At 44.2% G+C, this 12,164-nt stretch overlaps 1 protein-coding gene across 2 annotated transcripts in view; it reads right to left on the bottom strand.

The window, feature by feature from the left end:
• Positions 1 to 12,164, bottom strand: part of LOC121290146 (phospholysine phosphohistidine inorganic pyrophosphate phosphatase) — a 155,810-nt gene that overhangs the window by 122,771 nt on the left and 20,875 nt on the right. For both annotated transcript variants that reach the window (XM_041210373.1, XM_041210372.1), the window contains exons 2-3: positions 7,562 to 7,749; positions 349 to 502 (exon numbers count right to left, since the gene is read on the bottom strand). In XM_041210373.1, the coding sequence (XP_041066307.1) occupies positions 349 to 502; positions 7,562 to 7,749 (342 nt within the window). The remainder of the gene's footprint in view (positions 1 to 348; positions 503 to 7,561; positions 7,750 to 12,164) is intronic.

Raw genomic sequence — 12,164 nt, 5'->3', positions numbered from 1 at the left:
TGTCAGGGCACACATTTCTGGAGGGCTGACTGCATTGATAGTCCAAGAAGCAAAATCTTAGCTTACAATATGAAATAAACTAACAAAATAATTAAAATATAAGGCTGAATTATTATTATGGAATGTGACAATTTTATATTCTTGTCCCTTACACAATGACACACCCGAAACCAAACTAAAGAGTTTTGTTGGAATAACCTTTTGGTAATTAATTTCTCAGTGTAGATCTCATGAGGGGAGATCCATTAATTTTTCCTCCATTTACACGATTTAAGACTAAATTATTCACATGGCGGAAATGTTTGCGGATTTCAAGGCATTCGTATCCAACAGTAAAAAGCCTCTTACCCTCTGCCAAGAGATAGCAGGACAGGTTTTTCCAGGCCTATCAGAACTTGAAAGGCCTCATTCAGGTTCTTGTAAGAAAAATTATCTGCAGCATCTCCAATCACGACACAGTTGGGATTTGACTGGTCAATCTGGTTAAATTCTGGCAGAAGATCTAGAATTGAATTGAAGAGAGGATCACATTAAATGCTGTGCTCACAGCTTTACCATTTCATTTGTTAGATCAGTTTTCAAATGTTAAGAATTAATGGTTACAATGTGAATTCTACTACAGAAGATTTTGTAACATCTCATGTTAACTGTTTTCTACCACCTTTAAGATCCTTACAAATACCTCTTTAATCATATACCTAGCAATGGTGATGGAGGAAATAAGAGATAACCTCGACTGCAAATGATCTAAAAGAGGCTGACACACGCACACACATAGTCCTTCAAAAAAAAAAAAATTATTCAAGTCACAAAATCTCATGGCACAGTTGCTGGGCGTATTTTTCAAAACAAGGGCTGGACTATTTGAAAATGAAGCAAGCTATGCTAGCCTACAATGAGAGCTGCACAAGTTGAGGGCTTTGACTGAACCAGGATAGGCAATGATCAACGATAATAACAAAAGTCCAAACTTTGACAATCAAAAGCACCACTACCCAGTTCCTGACCATCAATATCTTAAGAGGTTGTCATTGACCAGAATGGAAACAGGATCAACCAGATCAATTATCTGGCTACAAGTGCAGAGATGCGACAAGTGATTTGTCTCCTGACCCTTCAAAGCCTGCTACATAAAAGCCTCAAATCAGGAATGTGGTGGAATGCTCACCCCTTGCTTAGATGGGTGCAGCTGCAGCTTTCAAGTCTGATACCATCGAGGTCAGTGCAGTTCGTTTCAATGACATCCCTGCCACTATACTCAACATGCACCCCAGGTGCACTGTTGCTCCAGCATATACACAATGTGCCGCATTGCAGTGACAACCAGGCTTACTTCAACAGCACCTTCCAGTTCCATAACTTATACCACCAAAAAGACGAAGAGCAGTGACATCCCACCACAAGTGCCAACTTCCCTTCCAAGCACACATCATTCTGAATCAGACATAAAGGGTTGGATTTTCGCCTCCTGACAGAGATGCGAATCCGGTCGCGAAATGTTGAACTAGATCCCAGAGTTTCACCACGACAAATAGTCTCTCCATCGTGGCAAAAATAGCAGAGCTGCCTGAAAATCATAAGCCCTGCCTGTGAATATGGCACTTCCAACTTTTGCAGGGGTGGGACACGTTTCCTGCAAATGCGTTTTATGGAGCCAGCTGGCAATTTAAATCAGCAGCTGCTTCCACTCTGGTCTGATTTTGGTAGCCCACGAGTGTGGATCCCCAAATGTGAAAAGTAGACCAGGTCTGAACTTGGCATATTTCTTTGGATAGCCACATGGAATTTGCCTTAAAATTTTACTCACAGACCCAGAAGTGGCACAAGGAAAATTCCAACTATCTTCCCGTAACCCAAGGTAGTAGAAAGGTGGGGCTCCTGGTCCCACAGGTCAATTATTTTTGCCCCTACTGATTTGTGCACCCAAATGCCAGGAAGAGCTTTGTCCTGGTGAAGGGCACATGGCATTTTGTGCAAAGTTACACAGAAGGTGGGCATGGCACCCTTGCATATAGATGTCATAGAAGCCAGTCACCATGAGCAGCCAGAGGCCAGAGTGTTGAAGGTGACTGAGGCTAAGCTGTGAGGTGGTGACAGACATATGTTGCATGGTCCAGCAGCAGCTCGAGCCACAATCCATCAACCCGCATGCCCTGCCAGAGCCTGTGAAGGTGACCGTCACCCTTAATTTTGATGCCTCAGGATCTTTCTGGGGATTATCAGGAGACCTGACTGATATATCCCAGTCAGCAGCACACAGCTACATTAAGACTGTGACTAATGCCCTGTTTGCTCCTGTGGGGGAATCACATTAATTTCTCTGTAGATTTGGCATCTCAGACACAGAGAGCCACAGCCTTTGCCCAATTAGCAGGCTTCCCTCAAGTAAAGGCCCCAACTCAACACGCAGACACCTTTGTCAAACAGAAGTCTTTCCACTCTCTCAATGTACCAGGCAGTTTGTGACCACAACAAGGTCTTCCTTCATGTGTGTACAAGGTTCTCTGGCAGCTGTCACAATTCCTACCTACTAAGGAGTTCCCAACTCCCTCAGCTATTTTAGCCACCAACACAGATCCTTGGTTTGCTTCTAGGGAACAAACAGCCAAAGTAATGGGCACAGCAGATGACCAGTATTAAATAGTTGGATAATAACTCCTTTTAGGACCCCACAAAGGGAGGCAAAGCACAACTACAGCAGCAGCCACGTTGTCATTAGGTGTACCATGGAGAAGACAATTGGGACTTTAATGATGCACTTCAGATGCACATTCGCTCTGCAATATGCCCCAGCAAGTTTATCAAGAATAGTAGTGTTGTGGCATATTGCGCAGCAGGGGGGCTTACAAATCGATGATGATGAGTCCATGGGCAGAGCTCCAACCTCTGAAGAGGAGGATGAGGAAGATGAAGTAACCTATGTCCATTCAGAAGATTCTTAAACGGATGAGGAGGCCACCAATGAGAAAGCAGCTGGGAGGCATGGCCATATAGTCAGGGCTGACTCTGTGCTGGGGGGCCATCACCAGGTGGGTTCTTGTGCAAAATAGATTCTCATAGGGTCCTCAGATATCACAACTGTCATCAGCCAGTCTCTGCTGACATACTTCCACCTAAAGAACCTTGTACGATAACTCCACAATTACTCAAGGGATTGACAATTGCCCAGGAAGGAGAGAATAAACATCAATGAGTTGGACTCAGTCACAGTCATATGGCTGAGACCCTCACCATCATAACCAAGGGCCTCATCGTATTATAAACATACTTGCTAATAAGTCATTCACAACCTGGCCCCCTCACATGAACACCAAAGACTGATGATTCCAAATTGTCCATAATCAAACCATGCCCACGATACTGATAGTTAGACAATGTCAGACTTCAAACCCTATAAATGCTGATAGGATTGTTAGTTGTAGCGTACAAGCAGATAAGGCATCCCGCACATAATGAGCCCATAACTCTGCACAACAGCTCTTTGAAAGAACTTGTGCACCACCCATTCTGACCAATGGCCCAGTTTCTGACATGGGCACCACATGCAACATTCCTAACTTCCGTATACCTCTGCTTACCACACAAAGCACACGCTGTGACACTTGGAATGCGAACACAGCCAAAGTAATGGGCACAGCAGACAACAAATATTACCTGCACAATGCATGGCCTCTCGAGCTGTGATGCCTCCACCCAGGCCAATGTGTAACACTGCAGTGCAGATGAAGGCCTTGCACCCAGCACCCATGCTTGAGATGTGCCTGCAGCCCAGCATCTGTTCATGCAGTCTGATCATTGAGCCTCTTTTAAAGTCAAGCTTGGATGGACAATGAAAGATATGAGGAGCATCTAGTACTTGAGCTTTTAACCTCTGGAATCTTACGTGATACAGCACAGAAGGAAGAAGCCCTCCAAAGCATCACAAGTCAGTCGACAACCTTGATCCCGTGTGAGGGCATGTTGAGATGGACCTCAGCATGCCGCCCTCCTTAGTACTGGTAAGAACTGCCTTCATAATGTTTCCATTCTTTGTGAGCTCTCTAGTGTACAAGTGTAAGTAAATAAGTTAAGGAAGTGCTCAAATGTAATATACAATGTGAAAAGTGTAACCATGGTGAATCCATTTGTGCTCTAGGCATGACGGTGCCCTTCGCTCTCACACACTCCTATGAAGTGCCATCCCTGTTGGCTCAGAGGAGGTGGAAGCAGGGCTAAACAGCAGTGGGGAATGCGGTGGCCTGCCTCGTCATGCAGGCACTCCTTCAAACTGCAGCCTTTGCGTCTCTGCATGGGCACTGGCACACATGCTGCAGACAAGGGCCCTGGTGGAGGGGCCGGGGAGGTGGAGGAAGGTGAGGGTGCTGAGGAGCTCCCAGTACCTGCCCTCCTCAGTGACTTCTACAGCCCTAGGTTGGCCTTCAGGTGGGGTTGATGGGAATGGCTGCTGGTGCACAGCAGTCATCCATTCCAGCAACCGCTGTGCCAACAGTGTGACTGCCCTGTTATGGGTACACAGCTCCTCATGTACTTCATGGATGTCAGCACTCATATTCTGAGATTACAGATCCAGGCTACTGAGGGAGCCTTGCACCTTTTCCTAGCTGAGACGCTCTTGCATCTGCTGCTGCTGCGCATGGTCACAGCTCATATAGTTGAGCTCTTGGGATAATGTGGAGCTTAGGACAGTGAGGGGCTTCTCCATTCACAGTCTAAGAACTCCCACTGCTTCAGGAAACTCAGTCAATGCCCACACATCTGCTGCTGATTATCTAAATACTGTTCCCCAAAAGGTGACTCCTGAGGCTCCAGGTTCCTGCATCATTGTGGCTTTTCTCCCTCCTCTGAAGGGGACTGTGCACAGATCACTTTGACTCTGACATCTCTTCCTGCACTCTAGTGCGGTGACTGACCCTGTGCCACCGACTCTAGATGCATGCTTTACATCCCTTCAAAATGCTCGTATCCGAGTTGAAGAAGTATGCCTAGTATGATGTGACACTGCCTCCTCGGGCATCTCTTCCTCCTTGATGCCTGAGGGATGATCTAGCGGGTTGGGAAGGCTGTGAGTGCAGATTGTACACGTAGCCCATTGTGAGGACCACAGAAAAATTGCATTTCCTCCCACACACTATTCTTGTAAACTGGCTGGGGTTCTGTAAGCCCTAAAAAATACACACCTCCTTGAAGGGTTCTTGACCACGAGGGGAAGCCTGTTGAGGAGTTGAGAAGATTCAGAAAGCTAAGTGTAAAATGCTTTGACACCTTCAAATGTCACTATTTGTTGCTGTATTGTAATGTTTTTAATGCAGTGATTCATCATAGGGATTTGTCCTGCAAAGGTAAGTTGACCCTTACATTGACCAGCATTGTGTAAGTGTTGTCATGCATTACAGTATTGTTCTAGTTATCAAAAATGCCATAATACATTAAAAAGATGTTCTGTCAGTCTCTGCTGTCATGTTTTGTGCTGTGATTTAAATCAACTGACCTCGCTGGATGTTAAAACAAAAGCCCTGCTTCCGAAAGTTGAAAAAAAAAGTTGATGCATGTGCTGTCCTCCATTCATTGACAAGTAAACCGCTTTGAAATGGAAATGGGAACAGCTTTAAACAATGTTGGGAGCTGGGCTGTTATGTTGGAGAACTGAGGCGGGCTTTCTAACTGGCTCACCTTCGCACCCATACTCCTCATGCACTCTACCACGGCTCACAAGATGTACTGCAAGCCTGACCCCTGCGAAAAGACAAAAATCCCGAGCAAAGTCACACGAGGGTCGGGTGTGCATTTCAGAAGGCACAAAAATGCGCAGCTCGGGGTTTCCCCAAGTCCACATGAAAATCCGGACTATTTTGTCACGTCTTTATCACAAAATCCTGCAATTTCTGATCCAAGAGCATCGGGGAAGCACGATCAGCACATTTAAAAACAGCAGCCCATCACCACTTTTTAGGGCAACTAGCAATAGGCAATAAATGCAGTCTTGCCAGCATTGCCCATATCCCCAAAACAAATCAAAAATGAATTATAGTCCAACATTGGTACAAACAAACAACCAAATGAAAATGAGCCATAGAGGACAGTGGGTCACAGCAAGGATGTTTGTTCCGAATGTCACCCAAGAAGGTATTATTTAGCATAACTAACCGTGCTAAGTTAATTATGAAAAGTTTTAAACATAAAGCCCTTACTCTGCAAATACTGCACTACTGGGGCATGCTTTCTGAATGTACACCTGGGGTATTCTACTCTAGCTCCACGCAAACAGTTAGCATTTAATATACTACTTTTAGTTGGCAGAAAAATCTGACAACTTAGGCAGAATTGAACTGCTTTCAATTTTTTCTTTCTCCTTAATGTCCAAATTGCAAAAGTACTTTAAAAAGTTTTAAATCCATAGCTTAGTACCCCAGAGAATAACAAGGAGTGAGCTTGAAATAAAGGTGAACCAATGGATGACTTATAACAATTACTATAACGAGTGGCGAATGCTTATAATGAACTGCTCAGGGAGGCAATTGAAGCGAAAAGCACAATAATCTTACAAGGAGTGGAGGATGGGATTGGTGGTTGAAGGATAGGCATTTGGTGAGAAAATCAATGGAGCGATGTATGTAGTAAACTGTCTTCTGGATTGTAGGACCAAACTGGTCTTTTGTGGCCATGCACATTCCCATGCCCCTGGTACTTTACTTCTCTATGCACACAAAGCTCTTGTCATTAACAATCGGAGTGTGTACACAAATATGCTTTTTGCAATCCCGTAGTAGACTGACTTAGTGTCTTTAGGCAGAGCATTTGATATTGATCTGGCTGTCACAATGTTAAACATTTTCATCCATCAATCAGTCTTAGTACAATATTCCTAATGCACCAAATCCCATTATCTTCTTCAAAATTCCCAGAACTATCAAGTAAGCTCATTTTGGAACACAGGATATACAGGACATTCAGCCCCCAACAAGTCCATGCTGGTGTTTATGCTCCACTCAAACCTCCTCTCACTTCTTCTCATTTAAATCTACCATTGCAATGCTCTATTCCCTTCTCCCTCATATGTTTGTCTAGTTTCACCTCAAATGCATCTATATTATTCAGTTCAACTGCTCCCTGTGGTAACGAGTTCCACACACTCACCATTCTATGGATGAAGAAGTTTCTTCGGAGTTGCCTATTGTATTTTCTGGTGACTATCTCATTTTCATGGCCTCTGGTGCTCTTCCCCACAAGAGGAAATGTTATCACTGTGTTCACTCTAGCAAAACCTTTAATCATTTTAACAATCTCTATGAGGTCGCCCCTCAGCATTCTTCTTCCAAGAGAGAAGAGAATCCAGCTTGTCAATCCTTTCCTGATATCTATACCCACTCAACAGAGAGTAGGCCAAACTTGCCAAGTTTATGCATCTAAATCATGACCAATCTCGCCACAAAACTAACATTTGATTATTAAAAACAAGTAAAACAAAAACAGCATCAAATAATTTCATAACAATGACATTTGTTATTCACTAAGAACCAACAAATTCAGTGGCTAAAAATAAACGAGACATTTGAGCACTAACCATCATGTACGAGGAGATGTGGTCTAAGTCCACGTTCCTTCAAAATTTGGCAAGCGGCAGGGGCAGGAGCAAAGACTTCTCCGAGAGCGATATCAAACCCCAGGCTCTGCAACTTCTTCACAAACCTCTCCCGGGTGGCCTGAGTTTCGTTGGTGCAGAAGCGCACCTTTAAGTTGGCCTCTTTGAGTCTGTACCAGAAAAAGTAAACCATTTACATTTAACAGTGTCTTAAATTAATACTGCCATTTACCAGAGTTTAAAAAAAAGAAACTACTGTTACAATGACCTGTTTTGGGCTATTATGCGAGATACCTTATGTCATCATTGGATCAGTGCTCCTAACAGCGCTGGGTACATGAGAACATTTTGAATTGACCTTTTAACTTGTGTCAAGCTGGTAGACTTTCAACAACTGAATTAAAGGAATGTAAATAGAAACATCGGATGCTACTGAAATATCTCAAAGTATTTACACAATGCATTCCAAAAGTGAGTTCAACAATCATTCAACAACAAGAGATAATGTCAGCATTAAATTTAACAAAAGCGCTTGATTCATGTAATTAGTGACAAGTAATATCGTTCATTAATTATTGCATTCGCACATTAAAGACAAGAGAAAAGTAGAATACTGCAGGTGCTGGAAATCTGAAATAAAAACTGAAAATACTGTAAATACTCAGCAGGCCAGGCAGCATCTGTGGAGAGAGAAAGAGTTAGCGTTTCAGGTTAATGACCTTTCATCAGTAAAAGTTAGAAATGTAACAGGAAATGAGTAAGGGGTGGGTGAGTCGAGAACAAAAGGAAAGTTTGTGGAAAACAAGAGAGATTTTCTATAGGCTATAGGCCAAGTGCTGGTAAATGGGATTAGGTGGGTAGGTCAGGTGTTTCTCATGTGTCGGTGCAGACTCGATGGGCTGAAGGGCCTCTTCTGCACTGTGATTCTGTGAGACAAGAGTTAGTCACACACGGTCAAAGGGAGTTGCGATGGGGCAAGAGAGAAACAAAGGGCAGGAACTTCTGTTCCCGCATGTTGAAGCGTAAAATGACGTGCGGTGATGTTGGGCATGCATCACAACGTCACTGTGCTTCATTCCGATCTTTAGTTCAGTGGCACGCACCGGAATTGGCTGCACGCCTGCCGAACTGTCAAAGGCTTGTTAAGGCTATTAATAAACTAATTGAAGTAATTGGCAGGGCTGCCCTCCAACCTTAAGGTTGTTGGGCAGGTGAAGAGCCTAGGCGGCCTTCGCATTTTTCATGAAACCTCATCCACGGGCGGGATGAGGGTTCACGAAGGATTTATGAATGAAATAAAATTTATCAAAATTCATAAACATGTCACATGAGGGGACATGTCGGAATAATTTTTCTTTTTATTTTATTCAATGTTTCATAATGAAATGAATCTCCTTGAGGCAGCTCTGGGCCTCAGGGAGATTTCTGCGCTCTTTCATGCACATACGCGAAAGAGCACAGGCTCCAACTCTCCCTCCTCACCCCGCCCGCACAGTTAGCGCTGAATGTTAATTGGCCCACGTAAAATGGCACTGCGCAGCCGATCGTGGGCGGTGATCGGCTCCGCGCCCACCCCCAACCGGCCCACCCGAGGGGGAGAAAATTCTCCCCAAAGAAATAAAAGGTGTGCCTAGAGCAGCTCTGCTGCTGTCTGAAAGTGAAAATAAGAAAAACTGAAACAAGGCAATGAAAAGGAAACAAAATGGGGGAGCAAAGATTCGGGTCTGAGGCCGCTGAACTCAACATGAAGACGGAAGGCTGTAAAGTGCCTCATCGAGAAATGAGGTGCTGTTCCTCGAGTTTACGTTGATCTTCACTGGGAAAGCGCAGTAGGTCGAATAATAGGGTGAGAGCAAGGTGGAGAGCTAAAACGATAGGCCACCAGAAGCTTGGGATCATGCTTGCAGACTGAATGGAGGTGTTTCGCAAAGTGGTCACCCATCTGCACTTGGTCTCCCCAATGTAGAGGAGACCACATTGTGAGCAATGACTACAATATACTAAATTAAAAGAAATACAGCTAAATCGCTGCTTCACTTGGCAGGAGTATTTGGGGCCTTGGGGGTGAGGAGAGAGGAGGTAAAAGGGCAGGCGTTCCACCTCCTGCAATTGCACGGTGCTGCAGGAAGTGGATGGTGTGTTGTGCATCATTGACAAGTGGACCAAGGTATCACAGAGGGAACAGTCCTTTCGGAAAGCTGAAATTGGGGGCGGGGGTGAGGAAGATGTTTGGTGCTGACACCATGCTGGAGGTTGTGGGAATGGCAGAGTATGACTCATTATATATGGAGGCTGGTGCAGTAGAAGGTGAAGACAAGAGGAACCCTATCATGGTTTTGAGAGGGAGGAGAAGTGCAGGAAATGGATTGGACACGATGGAGGGTCCTGTGAACCCCTCCCACCCTCACCCCCGGAGTAGGACTGGAATGAGGAATATTCCATATGTCCCATAAAAAGACAGGGGTAGCTAGGACCCATGCAGGTGCTCATACTAACACCTTTTATTTGGAGGAAGTGAGATGAGTTTAAAAGTTATTTAATGAGAGAACAAGTTTAGTCGGATGGTGGAGGGTGATGGTCGATGGTTGGGTCTCTGTTTAAGGAAGAAGTGGAGAGCCCTCAGACTGTCCTGGTTGGGAATGGAGGTGTAGAGAGTTTGGGTGCCTGTGTTGAGGGTGGGGGGTGTTGGTTAGGACCTAGAAATTCGGAACAGTTAAAGTGACAGAGGTCATCAGAAGAGTCATGGCTGTAGGCAGGGAAGAGACTGGACAAGGGGAGAAAAAATAGTCCAGGTGGGAAGAAATCGTGGGCTGGATTTTACGGTCTCCTACCAGGCATGTTATTGCTGGGAGCATGTAAAGTATGACAGGTGGCTAGCCCACTGCCTTCCTGCCCATTCCATGACCTGGTCCCCATAAAATGGTAGGCAGGCGGGTGTGAAAATCAGCAGCCTTGTATGCCATTAACAGGCAATTGAGGTTGTCGCCAAGCCAATTGACCTGAATATTACTCTGCCCATGCCATAACAGTTAAATAATAATATTTAAATTTGTGGAAAAGCAGAAAGGAAGGGGAGCATGTCATTCTGTGGGGGGGGGAGGGGTGGTGCACATTGAATGCAAACCCCTTCAGCCAAGATGTTACCCTCCCTTTTATCCTCCCTGCACATCCTTCAGAACACATCCTCCCACATCCCTCGCCCCAAGCCAACCCCCTCCCCCTCCCCCTACCCCGAGGCTCCCCAATCCCTCCCCACTCAAACCATGGTTTTGCCTGGTTCCAGACACCATGGCTGTCTACCTCCCAGGGTCTGCTTGCAGCCCCATTAACACCCACAACTGGGTTCTGGTGCTGCCGATGTGAACGGAGATTTCAATGGCTCGCCAGCCCCACCGCAGTTGGGGGTGGGGGGGGGGGGGGGGGGGGGGGGCGGGTGGTGGGGGCGCTAGAAAATTCCAGCCAATATTTACGCATTTTAGGGAGCGGCAAAGTGTGTCTCCCAAAAGTTTCAGAATCTTTATTGATCTCAATGGAAGGGGTGGGGTGGGGAGGAAAATCAAATAATCGGTTCATTAAGAGAATTCTAATCAACTGAACTCTTTTTAAACATTGCCAAATATTCCATAACAGGCAAATATTGGTTGTGAACATAGAACAATGAAGATAAGATAATGAAGCCATTGAGTTTTATCAATGTTTGTGTTGGAAAGCAGGTCAGCCTGCGTTCTGAGCAACAAATAAGTACATGACTTAACAGGTCTTTCTTAACGAGACTGATGATCAGTTTCTTTAGCACTATTTATCTTAGCTAATTACAGTTAGTGTGAATTATCAATTACAGTTAGAGGTAATTGCCCTTCATACAGAAAGCTTTTTTAGTTCATTCAGGGCCATTAATATAATACTACAATTAACGGTCACATTTACATTACCAATATATCTCCATTGTTCTAAATTGTGAAGTAATTTCATTTTTCACAGGAGAGCCTCTCTTAATTTACTGATGCAATTGACTGAATAACTACAGAGACTGTCATGGGGCTAATCAGTGATAATGAATTATCATTTGACCTTGTAAGGGTAATGCACAACACATGCTCTCTTTGGATAACTACAGTTGACATCTGCTAGAACTTTCACTTCAGCAAAGTTTGTGTTCACATTATGGAGTCAAATACAGTTATTTGTATGCACTTAGTTCTGACTACCTAGAGCAGAATAATCTCAATAATCAAAACCAATAGAAACAACAGAACAAACAGTGCAAAAAAAAAAGAAAAAAGTCAAAGTTAAAACAAGATACTGGAAATCCTGCAATAACGAAAGTGAAAGGAAAGGTTAGCGTTTTAGATGGTTTCAACCTTTCTTCACTTTCAGATGTTTTTCAAACATTTTCTAACAATAAGAAGTTAGCTTTTGTATAAAAGCACAGAGTATGTCACAGGTCATGAGGTTTTGGAAGAAAATGTGGCAGAGTGATAATTATCCAGGAATTAGAGTACAGTATCATTACTTTCATCAAGGTGCATGGACCTTTGATACCAGACATTAAGGGATAAAAGTTATATTTTAAACAGTCAACTTT

Source organism: Carcharodon carcharias, chromosome 17 (genome assembly GCF_017639515.1).
Source record: "Carcharodon carcharias isolate sCarCar2 chromosome 17, sCarCar2.pri, whole genome shotgun sequence".
Taxonomy (NCBI): Eukaryota; Metazoa; Chordata; class Chondrichthyes; order Lamniformes; family Lamnidae; genus Carcharodon; species Carcharodon carcharias.
The sequence above is the reverse complement of the archived record's forward strand: the minus strand, read 5'-3'. Positions and strand labels throughout refer to the sequence as shown.